The sequence below is a fragment of the Aptenodytes patagonicus genome, chromosome 5 (genome assembly GCF_965638725.1).
Source record: "Aptenodytes patagonicus chromosome 5, bAptPat1.pri.cur, whole genome shotgun sequence".
Classification (NCBI taxonomy): Eukaryota; Metazoa; Chordata; class Aves; order Sphenisciformes; family Spheniscidae; genus Aptenodytes; species Aptenodytes patagonicus.
Genome location: NC_134953.1, coordinates 30,868,227 through 30,891,573, shown reverse-complemented (window position 1 = coordinate 30,891,573; position 23,347 = coordinate 30,868,227). Strand labels below are relative to the sequence as shown.

Below are 23,347 nucleotides of genomic sequence, written 5' to 3'. Positions count from 1 at the left end.
CTGTTTAGCACAAGCCTTTAATAGCAGGAAGTTCATGCGCGTGTGACCAAATGAGTGGGAATATGTTCTGTATTGGTATGTAGTACATTTTTAAAATTGTAGCATTTAAGTCTCTTAAATGCAAGTCTTTATTCAAAACGTTCTAGGCATTTAATAGATAATTTACATAGCAAACTGCAATTTTATTGTGGGAGAAGTGGGGGATGAATTCTCAGAGGAGCATTTAGTGGCAAAAGTCGCAGATTTGTATTACAAGTCTGTTCTTCTGACAAAGAACATATTTATACCAAACACTGGGTATCACTCATGGATAAAAAAATGCAAAACAACAACTTCTGTTTGAGTCTTAAAGTGACAGCAAAGCCAGATCTTTTGAAATTGCTTTTAACCTGGGCTCTCAAAAAGTTCAGCATATTATTGCCCTTTACAGATAAAAATATAAATATGTAAGTAAATATATATATATACACAAACATACATACATACACACACACACACAAACTTTGTAGCCTATGAACAGAAGATTAAAATTTAGCCTTGATATTCTACACGTAACTCCAGGCCAAGCTAAGAGAATGGTTTGAAGAGCACATACATACCTACAGTGAACCACAATTGGTCCAGTATGGGCAGGATTCAACGTTTTGACTTTTTTCAGGAATTTCAGCATCCCGATAGGTGTGAAAGGCACCCCAAAATCAGGCCAGCTGGTAAAGTGAAGCTGCGTAACGAGCCTCGGAGCTTTACAACCGTCATGAAGCTGCAGGGAACACACAGGCTCCAAGTCTGACATTTCATTTTTCATGCAAAGATTTATAAACAAACTGCTCTGGTTATTTATGACTTTAATTCCTACAACACTTAGAGTCTGACTCAAGGATTAGAAGTTTACAGTGTACGTAAAATACAAACATAGAGTAAAATTACCATATCTTATTAAAATACATCTTTGCAGTGAAAACTGGAATAATCCCAGGATAGGATTGCAAAAAGAAAGACACTCAATTCATGGTAATAATGGATCAAATCCTAAGTCCTTTTTCACTTATAAAATCTTCACGCTTCTTTTAGCAGCCTCAGATGAAACTCACAAAATTCAGCCTAAACATTCAGGATCTGAATCGCTATGAGATGCCAAATGCTCTCTTTTGCCATATCACATATGAATAATGAAAGAAGGGCTGCACCTCTAATGGCCAACCACTGACAGTTTCATGATCTGACCTACTCTTCAAGAGTAAAAGAGAAGATGCTACAGAAGCAACGACAGCAGAGCTCAGCATCGTTTCACCTGCATTCACTAACCACAACCTATCCTTAAGGTTAGAAAGCGTACCTGTTTCACAAGCTTTCAGTCTGTTAGCCAGGGTCAAGGCCGCTTCTTTCAAAGTGGAGAAAGCCAGTTGGCTTTGTAAGGTTACCTGGTCTCCATCAATGGATAACCAAATCCTCCTAACACATACTCAGCAGTGATCAACAAGTGAAAGGCAGCCAGGTCCATTCATAAACTTTCCAGCCCTTCAGCTTATCCACAGTACGTACATCTCTGTACCGTTACTTCTTTCCCATTCTGCCTTCTGAGCGCAGTTTCTCTGAGCATTTTTATCAGCGATGCCTTATCAGCAATCACTAGTCATACCAAAGCAATCTGCACGCTGAATCAGCAGCGACTGCGTCACAGTTCAGAATCTATAACTAATGCTGAATGAATCCACCCGTATTTTGAGGGGTTCTGAGCTCTCCATGTAGTTCTACCCAGCTATATGTGGTTTATCACCTCTCACCAGCCCGTACTGTCTTCAGTCTTCTATCTGAATTAGACGGTCATTGCATTACAAACACAGCAGCCTTCTCTTTAGGGGGTGAGGATCTCTAGCAATTTGCTCCCGTACAAGGCTACACACTGGACAAGAGCAAAGTCATCCCCACCATCTCTCTTGTGATCTAAAGCTTTATTTGTGCCGGAGACCAAGGATACAACAGAAATCAAGCTGTAATGCTGGCTGACATTGGCCAACTAATATCCACAGACTGCTCCAAATACCCAAACGTATCCAAATTCACTCATTTATTTTTCTATGCAATTTGTCCCAAAAAAGGTCAAGACACTGCTCCTGTGCTCCCTCCCTGACAGTCACGAGGAGTGACTTTCTGTGGCCCTTGACTACAGGCAAGAAGAAACCAAGCAGAACGTCTTGCAATCCATTAAACTGTAGCAGACACTGCGTGTGCTGACCTGCAGAGCTTGCTCACCTGCCTAGGAGAGTGCCACACCTTTCTCGATTTGCAAATATGTTTAACTAATTTCCTGAATTTCTTTTTAGCAAATATTTGACATTGTAACAATTTGCTTTAAAAATTAAAATGAAGACCCAGCAAGAGCATTACTGTTACTTACCGACTGAACGCAGAACTTGCGGATGGTGTAGTCCACCAGAACTATGCAATCTTCCACTGACACACGGATATTTCCATAAGTCCAGCACCCTTGGTCAGGCCAATACTGATAACATTTTTCCTGTAAAAACACACAGTGAGTTTTGTAACACTGAATCTGCTTTCATTGTTGGTCATCCATAAAACAATGAAATTATTTGAAAATAGTGTACATACATACGCATGTGAGTATGCAGAGCTTCTCATCTGGCACAATACAGCTTTAACACTTTGCTAGTGCTATTGATGCTTAAATTTATGCAGAGAAGGTGAGAATAGCTTTGAAGTTGTTTTTTAACTTAGCCAGACCTAAACAGTTTTTGTTGTGGTTTGTTTTTTTTTGTTAGGGGGTGCCTAGCTGTGGGGACTGGGATGTCTGGACTCTTTATTTTTAAGCTTTAGGCGTACTCACCAGGGAAACAAGGTTTATTTCTTGGCCACATGTTTTTGAGGACTTTATATATTTCAAATAAGGATATAGCATGTTCAGTGTGGCAAACTGTCCCCCAAGGGAAAAGAAAATAATTAAAAAGCATCTTTTATGTTTCTGATTATACATTTCCTTAATATTTTAACTTAGCTTCTCAAGTCTGCGAAGCAGGAATGAAGCTACATGTTTCACGCTTCTCGTGTGCATCTCAGCATTCAGCCAGTACACGTAGAAAGTCTCGCACAACGGGAGGAGTGAGACACGTATGAGGAGAAACGGGGGGACAGGAAGAAACAGCATCACTCACAAGAAAAAAGTGTTGTTTTTTAATTTCTTATGTGCATGTGCCAGAAAGAATTTTGAAACCTAACTCCCAAAAATATGAACAAAGTTTTTATCTTCATTTCTAACCAAACCCACTCACAAGTGCAGCCTTACGCTGCGATAAAAACACAGGCATGAGAATTTGCCTTTGGCTATGGGCTACGCAGGACAAAATTAGCTATCAAAATTTTTTCCTTGAGATCTACGTATATAAATTTGTATTTTGGAAATGAAAACTACATTTATGAGCAGAAACTCAGATGTGCTAACAGGGACGGGAGAAGGAAGTAGTCAAAAATGTGACTGGCCAGACGCTGAGCAGCCACAACTGTTTTTGGAACACGGTTTGGTAGAGACAACCCAGAGCAAACTGAAAGCTCTTTACCTCTTTTCTTTCTTTCAGGTTGGTTAACATGACAATAACGGCCGACTTCTGCTCCCATATCATCCTCCAGAAATCATTAACTGTTTCTTGCTTTGGTCCTGCAGACAGAATACAGCTCTGCTCAAGAGGGGTGATGGAGACCAGCATGAACACCCCCTGCCCCTGCGCACTGGGTGCCCACCCAGATCTGTGTTTACTACAGACTGCTCAGGTTTTGAATATACTACATATTTCTTAAAAAAAAAAAAATCATATTTTCTTTTACACAATCATGCGTACTCAAATCTACATTTCTAGCAGATACCTCCTCTCCTGAAATATTCTTAATGCTCTTTTAAGCGGGCTATGGCAGGAGCATCATTCAGGATTTCTACTTTGCAGCTCTCCCCCATGCCGAGGTCCAGCATCACCTGTGACCACAATGAACAACTGGTCTTGAGAGCTGCTCATCGTGCTGTGCAGGACCGGAGTATTTTTGAAGGGGAGGGGCAGCTATTGCTTTGTGTCTGGGATTGCGGTGACAAAGTTCACAAAATTTATGACTAAATACAGCATAAGAATTCATGTGAAAATGCTGATTTCTGTATCAGGATTGCTTAGACAGAATGTATTATCAGGAGACATAATTTTTCAAACCCCCAGTAAGTAGATGAAAAATAAGAAGAGAGAAGCAAAGCGGGGGTGTAGGGGGAAAGGCAAGCCTCTTCGCTCAGAGCAGTATCTGCAGGTCTAAAGGTAGTGGCTGACTTCATGCTCACTTTAATTTCATTTAAACTGTAACCTCTAAATTGCACCTTGCATTTGGCCACCATCTGCAGCTGAAAATAACCTCTAAAACACATCTAAAATTAAATATGCTCAGCCATAAGATGTACAGAATACAGAAATGAGAATAAATTACCTTGTGCTGCTATAAATTTATTCTTTTCTTTATAACCCTATGGAAATAAATATCATAGCAGTTAAAAGATGAAATGCCAACATATGCTAGCAGAAAAATACTTATTTAATTCACAGTCAAAGTTTGCAGTTTGGCAAACAGTGGACAACTGTCAACATACATCTATATATGACGCATTAATGTAGTCTGAAGGCGGGACTCCATCGATTTGGGTCAAAACCACTCTGGAGTGATCATCTGGAAGAAAACACATTACAAGCACATCTGCATGTTAATCAATCTGAAATATGTTACTTCCTTGCAAGCAGGAGGCCAGGCTAAGCATACACTTCCCAAGCCAGCCATCTCCCGTATTGCTCCTAGTTCTCATTAAGAAACTTTCTCCACAAATGTCTTGCTTTGCTCCCACACCTGGAGGTCACTGGGACTGCAGCTCTACAATACTGGAAGCCCAAACTCTGCCATATTTGATTGCCCAAAACTAACCTAAGACACTAAAATATCCACTTGACATAGTGTAATTTGGTAGAACCCCGTGAGAGCTAAGGCTTTCTAGTGCAGCACCTGATAACTGCTGTCAGAAAAACCTAACAGGAGAAAATCAATACCAGAGACATGCCACAAAACAGACAGGTTTTGCACATACAATTTATGAAGAACATTTGTAACCAGTGAAATTATACTACTTGAGTATTTTCAAGCAAATGAACACTGCTACCAGCATGCTCAGTGCCAGAGTTAATTGTCTGATTTAAAAGAAAAGGTAATGTCTTACATGGCAGGATGTTAGGATATCTGTTTTTCTCCCTGTTTTCTTCCTTATTTGCCATTTCAAATGTTCCCTGCACATATCCAGGTGTTAATGACTAAAAAAAAAAAAAAGATACAAAAGTCAATGTGTTAGAAAACAGCTAACTCTTGTCTGCACATGGCTCAGGGAAAATCTGCATTTATACATACTGCCTTGCATCCAACAGAATTAAACTTATTTTATTTTTTTTCGCAATAACTTTCATTACTCGAAAACAGGAAACCACGTCCTGGCAGATTTCACTACAGAAAAGGAGTTCAGCAGTTTTGGAAAAATAAGTAATTTTTCCACCAGAGATCGCAGTTATTTAGAAAATTGTTAAACTCTGAGCTGCTACTTTAAGCTGCCATCTGCCGCGGTGATTCACAGCGCCATGACCCAGCCGTGCGGATGCGCCGCTCCCTCGAGCTCGGCTCCAACAGCTACTTTTAGCAATAACAGTTGGTTCAGTAACACAAATAGAATTTGATTGTTAATAGCTCACTGCTAAGAACATTAAATACCAAACATCTTGCCGAGATCCACAGGTGAGGGCCCAATGCTGGCAGAAAGGGAGGAAGAAAAAAATAAACCCCAATTCTTCTATGCTGAAAGTTGCTGTACAAGCACAAGTCAAATTCTGCAAGTAATCAGCAAGATCTAAGACTGCAGATAAATTTAGTCAAGCTTAAAAAAAAACCCAGTCTTTCAGAGTAATCAAATGAAAGGAAGAAACAGAGAGGAAAAGGGTGAAAATGAAAACAAGGGGGTGCCCGAGGTGGAGCCCCTCCACCTCCACGCAGAAGCTGCTGAGATACCACCACCGGAGCCAAGCGGCCGAGCTCGGGCTGTGGCGGAGAGCCCAGGGCAGGGCTAGAGTTGGAAAAGGACCGTTCATCAAGAGACATCGAGGCTCCTGCCCTGCACTTTTAGCTGCCCCCTCACTGCAAATGATGTGAACAAGAATAGAGTTTCATCAAGTTTCTTCTACTGAATTCCTAAAACCCAGTGTTAGTGTGTTGGATCCCACCGAGGTAGAATCCCAGCGGTTTGGGAAGGCACAACAGCCTTTTCCCACCCTTCTACCTCCCACCACCCGGTCTGAATCATGTAGGGGAAGGGAAAAAAATGGTAACCGATGGTACAGCTTAAAGCAACTATCCTCACTTGCCTGGCAGAGAGCAGGGCTTGGAATTTCCCCTTAAAAGCAGCAATCTGTGTTGTCAGGGTGACACAGGATAAAAGGGGGGGTGCGGGGAGGACTTCTCCACCACCATAGAGGAAATAGCAATGTGCATTTGTGGGTTGGTTTGGGTTTTTTTTAATCTCTTAATCACACTTAAACTTGTGCATGTAAGTAAAAGAAAGGAGAGAGAAGGTTAAAAAAGAGTTGAAAAAGAATGCTGCTTTTAGCAAACTGCTTAATTCCTTATTTGAATGAAGCCCATGATTTTGCTAATTAAAATACATTTACAATTTAGAAAACACAGAAACTTAATTTATGTTTTGCATAAAAAGAAATTATTAGCACTTCAAACACGATTTCTTCAAACTTCAAAGGTCAGGCAACAAATTCCCAATAAACAGTCATATAAGTTCTGCATCTTTATGTGAAAAATGCATGAAAAGTAATTATCTCTGGCAAAATAATCTCTCCATTCCCTGCTCCTCACTCCTGCAAGGCCCTCACATCTCCCTAGAAACCTCCTAATGTCATTCTGCACGGCTTAGCGCGGGTATTAAGCCCCAGTGCAAGGACACAGCCTGTTTCGCTGCTTCCACCCATCTTCAGAGGGGAGGATGTGATTCATCGAGGATGCACTTCATCACGTCCTCTCCATCACCCTGCGAATCACGAGGAGCTGATGAGTCTTGGTGGCACGGGGTCATCTGCTGCCACTGCAGTCTTATCTGCTCCCACTTCGCAGGAATCCTAAAAGCTCTCTGACACTTCCGAGGGGCTCGACTCACCCCAGCATTGGCGCATTTTCTCTTTTTTTTCACTGCATGAACCACAGGGACATCTTAATCAAGTCAAAATTAAAATTTCAAAAGCAATTTCTTAGAGGAAGGTTTTCAGACATTACTCTGAAAATCAAGGCAATAAACCAGCCATCATAAACTTCAAACACCCAGCTCATCTTGTGTTATGGATGATAAATAGAGGTAAGGGCCCATACAGAAAGGAATATGGGTTTTTTTTTCTTCTTTTGTTCTTTTTCTTCTGTTTAGAAAGAACACACACTTCCTAGTGCTCTATGCTCACAAAGAAATCAAATAATAAAAAAATGAAGCAACTGAGGGTAGAAGGAGCCTCTGCTATTTTGGTTAGTGTACAAGTGCAACAAGTGCAAGGTACTTCTTAAGCGTAACTTAGGCTTTAAGGATAAAATCAAAAGTATTGAAGAACACCACGAAGCACATAAATCTAAGAGAACTGTCCTCAAAAATCCTTTCTCTCCACTGCGTGTCTTCATCTATCAGCTCTTGCTTTGTTTTCTTTTCACCAGAAAAATCGCTTGGGACCTAACTTCTTTGGTTGGTGCATGTGCCTGGCCACCGCTGGCTCACAGGACTCACCATTTTCAGCCTAAATCTGTTCCAAATTCACAATGGAGACCCTGTATCTGTGTTCCCCGAGACACCTGACCCCTGACATATTATATTAGACGGTGCAAAGCAAACACCGCAGCGGGCAGAGATCCCCATCAGCTAGGCATCCCCAGCCCTGGGCTGCAGTCAGAGTCCACCAGCTCCTGCCCAACAGCTTGCACAAAGGGGACGGCTTTGGACCCATCCAAAATCTGCAGGACTTGGCAGCTATGGCTTCGCGGGGCAGATATAGGTGTAACCCCAGCTGGTGGGAGGATGGAGCCGAGTTCAGGGCTTCTGTGTGCTGGGGATGCTCTGAAGGAAAGGTTGTTACACAGATGTCTTTGTGCTGAAGGGTCCTGATTTCTCAACCCCCTTCCTTCCAGTGCTGTAGTAACAGACTTCTGTTCATCAGCTTTCCTGGTTTATGCCACAATATCAATCACTCTGATTTTCAACTGTCTTTCACCCTTTCTTCCCCTCTCAGGCTTGAGCAAACAACTCATATATCCATGCAAGCAGCCACGGGAGATACAGCGGGGAAAAAAAAAACACATAAAGCTTCAAGCAGACTTTCTGTACCATCACCCTCTGCCACTGCTCAGACTGCTCATTTATGGGGACGGGACCCCAGTTTTCAGACTCAGCACTTGTGTGCAGACAGAAACTCACACGCTCTCAGCATGGTGCAGAAAATGATCCAAGCAAAGCAGGTTTTAAAAATAAAAATAGATGGCTTGTTTCACTCCTAACTGCAGAACAAATTAATCAGGAGAGTCAAAATTCACAAGCGCACATCTTGTCAAATTAGTTTTCACATTCGTTTTGTCGACTTCAGTAAGTATCTCCACAATGCTCCCTCTCTGATAAGGCAAAGAAAGTATGTGTTTTAAATATATCACCAAACAAATTGCAGATATAAATATGCTACCAATTAAGAAGGTAACTTAACAGACTGTCTAATCAATGCATGCATCAGTTTTGACAACTCCATATTTGACATTTAAGCTACTGCTCTGTTCAACTTGCTTCTGCTGTGAAGGGAAGTGAAAAGAAATAATAAAAGTATGGAAAAGGCCTCCGAATGCAGACGTGCGAGAGCAGACTCATCGTGCCGGGTTTCTCCATAGAAACCAGCTCTGCAGCAGCTCACCAGACTCCAGTTACGACTCATCTATATGACCACACACAACTGAAGCTCGGGTTATGGGCAGAAAATAAAATCTCCTTTCTGACCAAGGCAACACTTTAAAAAAAAACCCTTAAAGTTGAGATACTTCATCGAAACCTATCTGCTAGGGCACAGGGTGCTGCAAATAGGGAAGCAATGGGATGGTAAAGAGCAGAAGGTCAAATTACCAGAAAAAAAAAAAGTCAAACCTCACTAGGGCAATATTAAAGGCCACACTGTGTCTTCTCCTCTGAGTACTTCCCATAGAGGTGAAACACTCAGACTCCTAAAAAACCCTTCTACCACCACCACCAAGAAAATCAACGCTGAAGAGATTCATATTCAATTCAACTCTCCTCCAGCTTTCAGGCAAACACAAAAGACCTTCTTTAAATGCTTGCAAGTGTCAAACAGTTTATATATTACAGATTTGGCATTACCATACCATAATGCAGTTAACTTTTCAAATTTTGTCCAGATAAAGGGTTACCACGCATGTGAGAGCATGTACAAACAGCACCAGCGCGCTCACACAACAAGTGCTGAGGCTCTGAGATACCAGCATCACGCACCAAACATTTTTAAAAGAATTGTTAATATTTGCAGGCATTTTGATTTGCCCCCCACTTTTTGCCATGCAACCGTCCACTCCGCATGTGAGGACTTACATTAAACTCCTCACGGAAGAGTTTCCCTTCATCTGCTGATCGCATCCGTATTTCCTCTTCGAGATTTTCTACTGGAATAGGGAAATACTTCTTTGGGCCCGAGGGAGACCTACTGAGCAGCATCACCCGTTGCTGTTCTGTCAGTACAAGGAAAGTAGGTGTTAAAGGCATGTCCAGAGCAACAGATAACAAGCTATTTCCAACTACAAATTAATTTTTATGCTGGAAGATGCCAAAACATACTTCTCACATGAGACTTCGATTGGAGATAAAGCTGATTTAAATGAAATAAAAAACCAAAACCACATGCCAAGTAGCTTCTCTGAGAACATAATAAATTCAAGTAGAACCACTATTGGTAAAATTAACGGTTTCTGTATTTACACTGGATTAAAATGTGACCAGGTTTTATTTAGAAAAGGAGAAGGTTCCTTCTGCTGACCAACCCAGAGCTGCTTTGCCACAGGGCAGGGACTGCAGGGACAGCTTTTAGTGCCTATCACTGAAGAGATACTGCTAGATTATTTCACTTGTGAAGGGGAAATAATAAGAATTAAAAAAATATCCTTAACTTGGCAGACACCAGAAACTCTGCACCGAGATGAGCTGTTGTTGTTGCTTTCGGTTGCCCCAGATCACCCCAGCATCAGCCCAGCCCTGGCACGCAATCGCTCTGAGGCAGCACGGTTTGGTACGGGGATTGCTGCGGGCACTTCTTGCCACCTAGACCTTGGCTCGCATAGGGAAATAAAGCCCCAGGACACCTTCACCTGCTGCCTTCATGGCCCCTCAGGAGCACAACTGGCCATCTGAAAATTGAAATGAGCATCCCCACGGGCTGCCTGTCAGCACGGCTGGAAGAAGCAGAGCGATTAAGCCCACTGTTTGGTGAAGACAAGTTTTATTTACAACCAAAGGCAAACAGAAAGGCAGACCACTTCCCTACATGCTGATAATGATGGGGCAACTTCCAGCAGCCACACTTGCAAACTAAAACTCACTGGTGGCTGCACTAACCATTCACCACCCAAGGGCACTACCCGGTGCTGGGCCACCACGGGGATCTCCAAACCACGCTCGTCGGGGTTCCTGTGCACAAGCACCGACCGAGCAGGAAGCTGACGGATATATTTAGAGGTTTGACTTTCTCTATGACTGCCACCGTGTTTGTTAACCCGCTCTTCAGTTCATATGTAGCGATGTGGAACCGGCACAAAGATGTAATTCTTTTTATCATTAAGTTTTTCTCTTTGTTATGGCTAAAGTAATTTATAAGCAAGAAATGAACGGCTCCTCCACGTTTGCTAGGTTTGAACTGAGTCGCACAGAGCAACCCCCCCGAAAGGATCCCCACTAACAGACTTAAACCCAGCACATTTGAAAAAGCCAATGGGAAACATTTTTGACTCCTGAGAGTGTTTTATTTTAGTGCCGCTGGCTTACAATACTACCCTGTCTCTTCCCCATGCTTGTTTCTCTTTACGTTCAGGAACCAGCCTGTAATTTCACAAAGAGTTAAGGGCCTTTCTTTTCCCCTTTTAAGAAGAAATATTGCAATCCTTTCTCTAAATACAAAGATCACAGTGCCAGAAACCTGGCTCTCAGCTGGCATCCTAATAAAACATATATAAAGAGCACAAGAAACATTTACAAATAAATATTTGCTGTGTCCCAACTTAAAGTGAAAATTATTTAAAACCAACAACTGAAAGTTAACTTTATATATACACATACTTAAATATGGACCTCTTTTTTTTTTTTAACTATTTTCTCTTTAGTAACAATCCTAAAACTTATAAATAAAAAGCAAACATAACTGAATAACTGAATTCTTAATTAGCGAACAAGCATGTGCGTACACAAACAAAATTCACAGTGAGAAGGAAAGCAAATCTCTCCATACCTTGTTCTTCTAAGATCCCATTTGGCATCTTTTTGTCCCCAGAGTTCACAACAGCTTTCCTATGTCTTCTGAACCTGAAATACATACACCACGTTAATCTGAGGAACTATGTTGAAAGGTAACAAGCATTTTTCCAAACCAGCCTTTACCAACCATGTAATTCTGGAGAAGCTCTTTCTGTTCATCTTCACAGTGAGAGCCACCACCGCCGCAGCACCCTCCTCTACACTGTGATGGAGGCTCCCGCCTCACCATAAGTACGCATTTCATTTCCTTGTTAGATCATATCGAAACAAGACTGAGCTAGTTCTACATGCAGAGCTCCACACAGACCTACCTGAAAAAATAGCCAGCCAACAGAATGAAAATGATGAAGACCAGGAGCAGAATCAGCATTGAAGTCAATAGGTCCTTGTGTAAATTGTTGTCCTCTGTAGAATCTGTGGATTGAACACAGCCAACGTGAAACTTTATAAACACGGATTGCCTGATCTAGTACGGGCAGAAACTGTGCTTGGGGTATCAAAAATCTGTGGTTCTTATGCAATATGCTGCTTGTACTTACCAAAAGCATCACAAATTACTTAATATATGCAAAGCTAAAATTGAAAGTTCGAATTTTTTTTTTTTTTTTCCCCTTCAAAGGCACAAACAAACTATCTGCTGCTGAGAATGTCAAGATATTTTTGGGAATGACTGGTTAAGCAAAGAATTTACTTGTGGTTAGAGTAAGTTTAATGGGTGCAAGGTTTTAAACTAAATTTGAAGCCCATTCAAAAGGTTTGCTGCAGTATCCTTATGCGCATCAGCTCAGCCAGCCAGACATCACCCAACAATGCCACCCTTTGTATAGATTTTATTGACTCCAGAGATACAACGTTTTAAACACACCTCGTTTACCAGTCCAAAACACCGCTGCTGGCTGTATTAGGCTGTAAAGCGTACACTGAGCATGACGGAGGGGGAAGGCAGGAGGGGACAGTGCAAACTGCAGCGTCTTCTATAGCTTATATTGTATATAATATATAGCATATTATATATAACATATAGCATATTATATATAAATACAAGAACAAGTAGGAACGATGAGACTTTTAACAAACACTCAGAATGGAGATTAAAAAAAAAATTAAGATTTTGTTTTATCTAGTATAAATTGCAAGTCTCATCCTTCTGTTAATAGTGTTTTTATGTATGTGACTTTTTACATTTCAGTTTCATTATGCTTCTGTAACCTTTTAATTCTACTGAACAATTCAATATATAACACATTAAAATAATTTAAAAAACAACGTGTTTTATTTAAGCAAGCAAAACTCTCAGCCTTAGCCTTCAACAAGCAAAATAGAACCCTGCCACCTGTTCCTCTTTCTGACCAGACAAATAAATCCAGGTTAGTGTAACAGCAGTGGTCGAGACCTCGCTAAGTGGGAAGGATGAGGCCTTCACACCTGGAATTTATTGCCCATGCCATAGGATACAGAAAAAGGCCGTTCTTTCCTCAGTTACAGCCAAAGGAGCCACCCGAGGCAGCAGCCCACACTTAGGGCATCCACTGGAACAGTTCCCTGGGGGTCCGAACCCCCCAGTTTCTCCATCGTTACACCAGCCTTCCTCAGCCTCCTTCATTTGCACTTTTTTTATATTTTCTTACCAACATATACTCTTCCAAAATTAAGGCAACTTTTGTCGCTGCTGGTGTGTTTCTTCTCTTTTTAAACTACATTTACACACCTTTAACGAGTTCTTCACCAGTGCTACAGAGGTCTTTGAGAACTGCAGCAGTAATTCTCCTAACACCTCCCGCATGCACACTGGCCGCACCTCGAATACTGTGTTCAGTTTTGGGCCCCTCACTACAAGAAGGACGTTGAGGTGCTGGAGCGTGTCCAGAGAAGGGCAACGAGGCTGGTGAAGGGTCTGGAGAACAAGTCTTATGAGGAGCGGCTGAGGGAACTGGGACTGTTCAGCCTGGAGAAAAGGAGGCTGAGGGGAGACCTCATCGCTCTCTACAACTACCTGAAAGGAGGTTGTAGCGAGGTGGGTGTTGGTCTTTTCTCCGAAGTAACAAGTGATAGGACGAGAGGAAATGGCCTCAAGTTGCGGCAGGGGAGGTTTAGATTGGATGTAAGGAAAAATTTCTTTACTGAAAGAGTGGTGAAACATTGGAACAGGCTGCCCAGGGAAGTGGTGGAGTCCCCATCCCTGGAGGTTTTTAAAAGACGTGTAGATGAGGCGCTTAGGGACATGGTTTAGTGGGCATGGTGGTGTTGGGTTGACGGTTGGACTCGATGATCTTAGAGGTCTTTTCCAACCTCAATGATTCTATGATTCTATGATTCTATGATTCCCTAACCTCTTTCTTTTTGCTTGCTTTTTGCAAAGGCTTTTTGAAGAGACCTTGCCACAAGCCTCGACATAAAATATCATGAAAACAAAAGATTACAGTAACTATATAAGACTACATAACACCTGCAATATTATACAAAAGAGCTCATATGGATAGACTGGCTGTCCAGAATTGATCCCTGCAAAACCATTTGAGTGTTGGTTTGTATCTCGTGAGCACCTGGAAACTCTCTGGATGCTCAAACAGGGTATTAGGGCACGGAAAAACTTCCTTTAGAGGCATAGGTGCACTAGGGGCATACAAGGAAAGAAGGTACCTCAAGTCAACATAATAGTACGAAGAAAGGGAAAGCAATAAAATGCATGAAACTTGACATTTAAGTGGTATATAAAGACAAAAGTGACAGGCATGACAAAATTGTAATCAGAAACCATCACTTGACGGGGTTTCAGAAAATCACTATTGGAAGGAGTGTCTGGATGAATGTGCATCACCAGAAACAGCTTAACAATTTCTGTGTGGTATTTAGCAATACCGCACTCTGTATACAAACCAAAGTCTGGCAAAGAAACAAACAAACAAAATGTTTATTTTTGCCCCCACAGGCAAAAAGGAGCCACTTTAGCCCACTTCTGAGGCTTAGAAATTTCAGACTCAGCATCTCAGAATCCTCCAGGATTTAGGGGTTTTGTGTTAGTTCTCATCATTGGCTCTGTGCGAAAACCCATGACACAAGAGGGGAAAACAACAAGTTTGAGTCACAAGGGAATGAGAATTTCCCTCAGTTCATTACACAATACAAAATCCCCCATCTCCTCCTTTCAGAAGAACTGATATAGCCCATACCATGTTTTTGGGGTGTCTTTGGAAAACTGATTCCCGGACGACTACAGAAAGCCTCAGTCCAACCCAGGAGAAGAGAAGTTCAACCTCCTGTAACACTACTGTCTACATTTCTTTAGTTAAGGACAGAGCAGCCCTGCAATAACCGATGCAATTCTCTGCATCAAGATCTCACCTCTCCTCCTACCATTTCACAAGGAAATTAAGTAAAAAACCACAAACAGTCCCTTCGTCCTTGTACACGGGCACATCTGTTTTCGAAGCCTTGCAGTGGCACACCAATGGCTTCACCTCTGCAGAGCCTGTGTGTAAGGCATGGCGTGGTTTTAAACAGTTGCATTTATTACCTGTATTTTCTTCCATATCTGCATCGGTAATTTTATAATTAGCCCAAAAATTGTTAGAGAAAGTTACAACCGGGCTTAGGCCATTGTAGACTCAGAGGCTGGAAGATCTTTGGCCAACACAACTATCTACATATGAAGTGGGATTTTAAGGGGAAACAGAAAGACAGACCTGAAATATATTTTTAATCAGTGCTGCCTCAAAAATTGACAACTGAAACACATAAGTAAATGCACGCAGAAGAGGCAGATGTTCTCTAAAGCAGATCTCTACTGCAGCCACTGCCAGGGAAAATTTTCCACTGCTCCAACACAGAGAGCTGTGGTCCAAAACCACAGGGCTTTCTGTTTGCAGTCACACAAAAAAACATCATCCTGAGGGTATTTTTTTTAGAAATACATGAAATAGTGACTTTCATCTTGACAAGAGAGGAGGATTATCATCAGGAGGATGGTGGCAACCCCTCGTGCTTCCCCTGCCACCCACCGAGGCTGACTCACGGGTTCTTCCCGGCTTCATTCCCTGTGCTGCTGGCCCAGCCATCTGAACGGCTCCTTCTGGAAGCATATCACCATTTCCTTCAGGGTTACGATGTTCCCACTTTCCATATGTGTCAAAAACAAAACCACCCACAAGAAAAAAAGGGAACTAACAGCAATGTAGCACATCAGTAACTGCCCCGTGATCCTCCCTCCACACTCTCTCCCAAACTTTGATTTTCTTCATCCCTGGATTGGTTCCTTTGCAAGCAGGACCTGAACAGTGAAACAGCCCATGAACGAAAGTGTGATTAGAACACTTTTTTCTCCCTCCACAAAAGCCAGCTAACAAGGCAAGGTGCGCAGTTTGCCCTAGATAGCAAGTCAGGTACCTGAAATTATTCTGTCAAATGACAAAGAACAGACAAGATATTGTTTATCTGAGCACAGGAGAAATCCCACAACAACGGGCTCCATTTATTCACAGGTCTGAACTTCCTTTCAAAAAACAGAGAACTTAACCCGCCACCTCTCCAAAACTAAAACTAAACTGCTTTCACCCATTATTTGGGTTAGACTTCAAGTGGGTTTTTTTCAGGGTGCATCCTTCATCTCTGCTGTCCCTTCAGCAGACACACAAACGTCTTTTAAACAATGCTCCGTCAAATCTGACCATAGAGGCTTTTGGGCAGTGACACGTGCCTCTGGTTTGGGTCAGAACTGTTGTTTCAGACATCCAGCCCTGCAAAGGACCCCAACCTCCTCCGACATTTATTTTACATGAAGAGCAGCTGTCACAAAGTCTTAACACAGACCTTATCCATCACATGGCAAACACAGTACACGCAATCTTAAATAGGCCATGTCATAAAATATATGACTATGAATAGAATTGTGGTCGAATTTTAATAGAGGTGTTTTGTCACCTGCAGACACAAAACCCAATGCTTCCCAGTTTACACACAACTTCTATTGGAGTAACGCATCCCCCACATGTGGGATACAGGAGCTCTTAGACATGTCTCTGCTGAAGAGCTCAGTCCAGCCTGCATCAACTTCCGCAGCCAGCTTGCCTAGTGGTCGTGCAAGACCTCACACATTAATTCAGGAGATACTTCAGACCGGATAATCTATCATGCATGAGAGTGTTGAGTATCTTCCATATTACTCCTTCACCTGTTCATGTTTCAAAGGGCAATGAAGCATCTTCAATTTTTATTGTAGTCTTTCAATGCTCTTCACATGCCCCATAGAGCAGGTAACGCTCTCAAAATTCACCGAGAACAACTGCAGGGAGCGGCAGAGCTCACCAAAGCACACACAGCCACAGAACAGAAACCCTTTCACATTACTACCTTGCTGGGGGTACTGGGATGCTACTCACAGTGCAGATGCATGTGTGGCACAGGCTGTCCTCATGCCATCATTTGGACTGATACTAAGGTGAAGACACACTCAACTGATGTGTTTTGGGTAGTCCTTAGTATTTTTTGTAGACATAAGCATTTTTGAAATGTCCGGGTTGGGTGGGTAGCAGAGTATTTATTTTTTGTTGTTGCTGTAAAAACTTCTGCAAGTGCTTAACTTCCGTTCACTGAACCTTCTGTTCAGATTTAACAGTGATTAATTTATTATAATTAAGCCTCTTGCACACCAGTGTGTGCTTTCTATACAATGAAAACCTACAAGTTAACTCAATAAAAGGAGTACTCTCCTCCTTTCTCAGTTTTCATCTAGCTACCCTGTCTCCTTGAGGTCCAGCTGAACTTGTGCTGCGATGACTGGGCAGGAGAAGTCCACCCATGCCAACGGGGATATCACAAAGTCCAGACTAAGCCCTCTCACGCTATTTTTGGAAGAGAAAACCCCAACCCTGCAGAGAATCGCTGTGCTTCACTGTGCCTCGACTGCGGAGAGGAAGCAGATAAGCAGCTGATAAACAGGAGATGCATTTGGTACATATGAAAAAAAAACCCAAATTAAAAAAAAATAAAGGAAGGGCAAAGGAAAAAGACAGGTAGGGAAGACAAACCAGTGTCCACAGCCTGCACTACACAAGAAGGCAAGCAGCAGCAAATGCAAGAATCACGCCTGCATTTGCCATCCCAAAGCCGAATGCCGCACAGCCAGACTGAGCTCAGCCCCGCCTCCCACCACGATCACAGAGTCATAGAATAGTTTGGGTTGGAAGGGATCTTTAAAGGTCATCTAGTCCAACCCCCAATCCAAAACCACCTATTTCTGAAGTTCCGCTTTTCAAACTAATTCTTGAAATTGAGTATCTACCAGCAAAGCATCCCTTTGGCCTTTAAATACTAAGCAAAATGAGCCAGCCTCCTTCTTCAAAACTCAATTTTCTGATGATGCCTCGTTTTCTACATGAAAGAAGCACCACGAGTCTAGCATGAAAGTCCCCATCTCTGGGTCCCGTTCTGGCTATCGTACAACAAGATTTTATTCTTTCTATACATTGCTTTAGTTATCTTCAAAGACACCCACTACTTCTTGAAAGTTTAAACCAGCCATAAATAGGGCATCAAAAGCTGCACCATTTGCTGCTTTTCAACCTCCCCCTCATCTGATAAATTCATTACCTCTGCATGGGCATGAAACCCATGAAATATTCATCAAGTAAACACTAAAGAAATTTAAACATTTGGAAAGGACTTAAAAGCTTTACTACTGCAACTCCCAGGCTGCTTTCACATTTAAACTACATAACAAGTAAAAATACAAGAAGAAGTAAAAGAATCCTGCCTATGATTAATACTAGATAACTAATTAGTATTTGAGTAACCAGAAATTATTTGAATGCCATGGACAGTATCACATATAAATAGTCTGTCACATATTTGATAGCATAAAGTTTTATCTACTTGAAATACACATTTATTTATGCAAATCCAAATAAATAAATACTGGCTTATATTTATTTAATATAGTTGAATACTCTGAGTAGATGGCAGTGCAACTTCTCCAGTAAATGGCAGTGCAATAAAAACCAGAATATTCTTTTTTTATGAATGGGAAATTTCATGGTAGCAATTTCATGGTACTCTTGTAGGAAGCAAAATGTCGATAGTGCTGAAAAACTGAGCAATACAGACCAAGTATCCATGTTTAAAATAAGAATAAATACAACATTTTAATTCAACAAATGTGTTAAAAACCAAGTCAGCTAAAATAATGACATGCAATAAATTATAACTACTCCTTTCAGAATCAAAAGCATTTTATCTTTTTGGATCATTCATCAAATTAGCATGCAAAAGGAAAGCTGGATTCTTTTTAGAATCTTTCCATATTCTTTTACACGGAGTTTTCTTGACACTTCAATCAAAAATCTTTATTTTTGTATTAAAAAATATTGTATTAAGCCAGTGGCTATCAAATGTATTAGATAATCCCATTATCTTGGAAGTTTCCATACAGCAATACATTTTCAGTGTGCGCGTGCTTGTCTATCAGACAAAACTCTTCTTCACTTCTCACTGCAAAGTAATGAAGGCTTTGATATTTAGAATAAAACAGTGTAGTCGTACTAATAATTTCTAACTTGTATCACTGAAATTAAGATTTAATTAAAACTCAGATGATAAGATTACTCTTACCCATATTATCATACTTAAACGCAACACAATTTTGAATTAAGCTTTGAAGATAAACAGCATCTATGGAGAAACTCCCTTTTTACTGATTTTATTAAAATTCTGGGAAGCGATACAACTAACAAGCTACTTCCCATTCCCAATTCCCTTATTCTTACATATTCAGACCAATATTACTAACTTGTTCTTCTACTGCTCCAGGTGACAGACAAGAAGCAGGGCACTGACAACTACTTGACAATATTTCAACAGAGCCATTTATCAGCAATTTTATACTTAGCTACATTTTTATTTATATTAGCAATTCATTTATTTTGAAAGCCCTAAGCAAAACAACACTAAGATTGTCATTACTAATGGTAGAGCCCCTTGCTCCCCTAACCCTCCACTTCCCAGGTGCTACCACATGCCCTGTGAGGTCTGTTAGTGCCCAGGCAGAGCAGTGCTCAGCTGCCTCTGCTGTTCTCCAGCCTCAGATTTTGATGGAAGCAAATGCCAAACACCTAAATTAATATAACCAAGGACCAAAACAAAGTGGCCATCAGCCATGCCTGGCATTTGATTCTCCCTTGGCTCTCCTTCCATACGGGTGTAAAGTTCACAGGCAGATTAAACCAACGAAACCACAAAAACACCCTCCTATAAAGACTGGGTGTCAACAACAGTCACCTGAAAAGTTATCAAGATTTCACCACACTGTTTATATGGAACTTCATCAGCTTTATTTCCCTTCAACCGAGTCCACAGAGCAGCTATCCCTTCGGAAATCCCCCTCTGACATGAGCACAGCATCACACACTACCACCGCCTAAATAGTGAACTGCTGCCTGACAAACAACACTCACCAGCACAGGGATTTCAAAGATAGCTAGCTAGGATTACGAAGGATAAGGACAATGTGCAAGTAAAATATATCATCGCATCACAGAACATAATAGTAGAATCTGTATCTTAAATAAAAAACCTCAACAAACCCTTACTTGACTTGAACGAGCCCCTCTCCAGGACTGTATTGTGTTAGGACATAGTTGTAGGAGGGCTTGAAGCAAGAGGAAGGAAGTCCGAAAATAGAAATGTGGATGAATAAAAGATGCTGTGATGGACCAGTAAGTATGTCGTGGTTTAACCCCAGCCAGCAACTGAGCACCACACAGCCGCTCGCTCACTCCCCCCACAATGGGATGGGGGAGAGAATCGGAAGGGTAAAAGTGAGAAAACTTGTGGGCTGAGATAAAGACAGTTTAATAGGTAAAGCAAAAGCTGCGCACACAAGCCAAGCAAAACAAGGCATTCATTTACTACTTCCCATCGGCAGGCAGGTGTTCAGCCATCACCAGGAAAGCAGGGCTCCATCACGCGTAACGGTTACTTGGGAAGACAAACGCCATCACTCCAAACGTCCCCCCCCTTCCTTCTTCTTCCCCCAGCTTTATATACTGAGCATGATGTCACATGGTATGGAATATCCCTTTGGCCAGTTTGGGTCAGCTGTCCTGGCTGTGCCCCCTCCCAGCTTCTTGTGCACCTCCAGCCTTCTCAGTCGGTAGAGCATGGGAAGCTGAAAAGTCCTTGACTAGTGTAAACACTACTCAGCAACAACTAAAACATCGGTGTGTTATCAACATTGTTCTCAACCTAAATCCAAAACACAGCACTGTACCAGCTACTAGGAAGGAAATTAACTCTATCCCTGCCGAAACCAGGACAAAGTAGAAGATTGCTCTCAGGTCTCTGAAAAAGGCTTGTCTATTTTTCACCTGTCCTAATCTTATGCAGGACACCTGCACTATTATCCACCTCCTCAAGTCTTGCCTTAGACAGCTGGTATCATTAGAAAACACAGAACACATATAAAGACTGTAGTTCCTCATGATGTTTAAATATGTTCATCCTGTTGTCTAATTGATAATTTCTTTATTCCATATTATCTGTGTCCAGGTCCCATCACATTGGAGATCCACAGTGACAGCTCCTGGGGTGTGGAGAGCTTGCAGCCCAGGCAGGAGGAGACATCCTGTGCTTCTCCACCACTCCCAAAGCTATCCTGTGCATTTCCCATTCTTTGGGAAAGAGAAAGTAAAGTGTACAGCACCAGTCATATGGAGATCAAATACAGAGGTCATCTGGCAAGATTAGAAGCACATTAGTGGGGTCAAAGTCCTGGAAAAATATCCAGGACTATGTCACCAGGGGGACCCCACCAGAAGTCCCTTTCCACACCCACTCCCATCCCTGCAAATTAAGTGATGTCCTTACTTGTTGTTGTTGTTGGTTTTGGCAATTCGGTTCCATTGGGCGGTAAAGCTTGCGCAAACAGAAAACTAACACAGAGCAGCAGGAGTGAGCAGGAATGTTCCATCCTGGACCTAAAAGAAAACAAAAGCAAAAGATAAATTTTCAGGTCAAACTAGTATTATGTTTTTTCCTCATGTCAGAACAAAGCTAAAAGAAAAAGCAATGTTTACTTTAGATGAGGCAAGTTTTAAAACTTGTTTTATACTCTCCCATTGCCTTATCACTTAACTTTCAGTTTTGATGCAGAAGGAAAAGGAAAATACCAGTTGTGCGCACTAAGAATTCATTAAGCATGTTTTAAATCTAAGAACAGGAAGATAATGCTCAGCCATCGTTCAAAGACGACGACAGAAATCAGGCCAGAAAAGCTAGTCTACATCAGTAAAACACAGCAGCTGACACTGAGGCAAGGAGTCTGGAAGTCATTTCCATAGATAAGAAGAAAACTCCTAAGTACCAGCAGCTGGAATCTTGAGAATAAATGCAAATCTTGAGAATAAATGCAAATATCACGTATTTTTGGTGGTTACTACTGTAATTGCATGTATTATACCTTCTGCAAAGAGCACGAGTAGGAGCAGCGTGAGCTGCAGGAAGGGGAAAGCAGCCGAAAACCCCAGCGTGGCCAGACCCTGTCTTAAGGGCCCAAGTGACTTTCCTCCACAAGACCAATACTTCCATGCTGTGTAACTTCGACACACAATTTTGGCATCACAGATGTCTGGAGACCGAAACAAAGAGGAAAAGCTTTTACCACCAAGCAGACCAGTAACAACCACAAAATTTAAAGTACCTGTAACAAACACCTTTCAGAGTTTCCTCATCCCACCTTGATTTCCTATAGACATACACATGGTGCTTCGGAGTACATTCCTTTGGAGAACACCTGTGCCAGAGCTATGACTCTGTGAGCTACAAAGCATTTCATCAGAGCCTTCCAAATACAGAGAATTTCAGGTTTCATGAGACCAGAAAATAATTTCCAATGTAGAGAAGGTTAGAGAAAAGGCGTGATGAGAATGTGCTGCTGCTTTGAAGACTACAGAGAAATTCAGGGAAATTAATAGTTGTAGATAAATGAGCTGGTCTAGAAATACTCTAGTCCCTCTAAATTGAGGTGGTTTATGTGGAAAAAATAAATGTTGTTATTAATTTGCTGTAAATGTATCCAGTCCCTAATAAACGCATTAATTATAAGAGGCTGCAATCTCATCCATTAGCTGGCCCTGATTGATTTTAAAATACTTTCTTTAGCAAAAACATAACACACAAGCATTACTTTCTGTATTTCACAAATGGCAGAACACATCCAGATGGTGGCTCTACATCCATTGCTAAAATTATAACCACAGTAATACTGCACAACAAAGCTCCCTGATGTTTCTGTATAATATATTTAATATTACAATTTCCACAGGACATTATATAGTATTGCCTAACAACAGGAAAAAAAAAATCCAGGAACTTGGCAATCATTAGAATAACCATTAGAAAATCCTTCTTTTCAATGTAAAATGGGATAATCCACCAGAAATAATCTCTGGATAATCTCAAATGTATAAAAAACTTCTGTAACAACAACTTTCACACCACCTTTTCACCACTCTCACGTGTGTTGCTCAGAAGTGAACCTTATTCCTAGCCTCTCTGCTATACCTAGGACTAAATTCAAACTCAACACACACCTGGTATTCTTTAAAAGAAAGAAACAGACTTAAAAATTAATTCTCTCATGCTTTGAAGGGATGTCAGCAGTAGCAAGGCTCTCACCAAGCCAGGCACAAGAGCTGCCAGCACGGGCACTGCTCAGCAGAGGGCATCAGAAAC

The 23,347-nt window shown here is 41.5% G+C and overlaps 1 protein-coding gene across 2 annotated transcripts in view; it reads right to left on the bottom strand.

Moving 5' to 3' along the window:
* Positions 1-23,347, bottom strand: part of PTPRE (protein tyrosine phosphatase receptor type E) — a 110,636-nt gene that overhangs the window by 19,229 nt on the left and 68,060 nt on the right. For both annotated transcript variants that reach the window (XM_076339225.1, XM_076339226.1), the window contains exons 2-11: positions 21,482-21,591; positions 11,938-12,040; positions 11,601-11,674; positions 9,698-9,834; positions 5,252-5,342; positions 4,637-4,713; positions 4,477-4,513; positions 3,576-3,673; positions 2,399-2,518; positions 600-760 (exon numbers count right to left, since the gene is read on the bottom strand). In XM_076339225.1, the coding sequence (XP_076195340.1) occupies positions 600-760; positions 2,399-2,518; positions 3,576-3,673; positions 4,477-4,513; positions 4,637-4,713; positions 5,252-5,342; positions 9,698-9,834; positions 11,601-11,674; positions 11,938-12,040; positions 21,482-21,584 (1,001 nt within the window). In that variant the 5' untranslated portion in view covers positions 21,585-21,591. The remainder of the gene's footprint in view (positions 1-599; positions 761-2,398; positions 2,519-3,575; positions 3,674-4,476; positions 4,514-4,636; positions 4,714-5,251; positions 5,343-9,697; positions 9,835-11,600; positions 11,675-11,937; positions 12,041-21,481; positions 21,592-23,347) is intronic.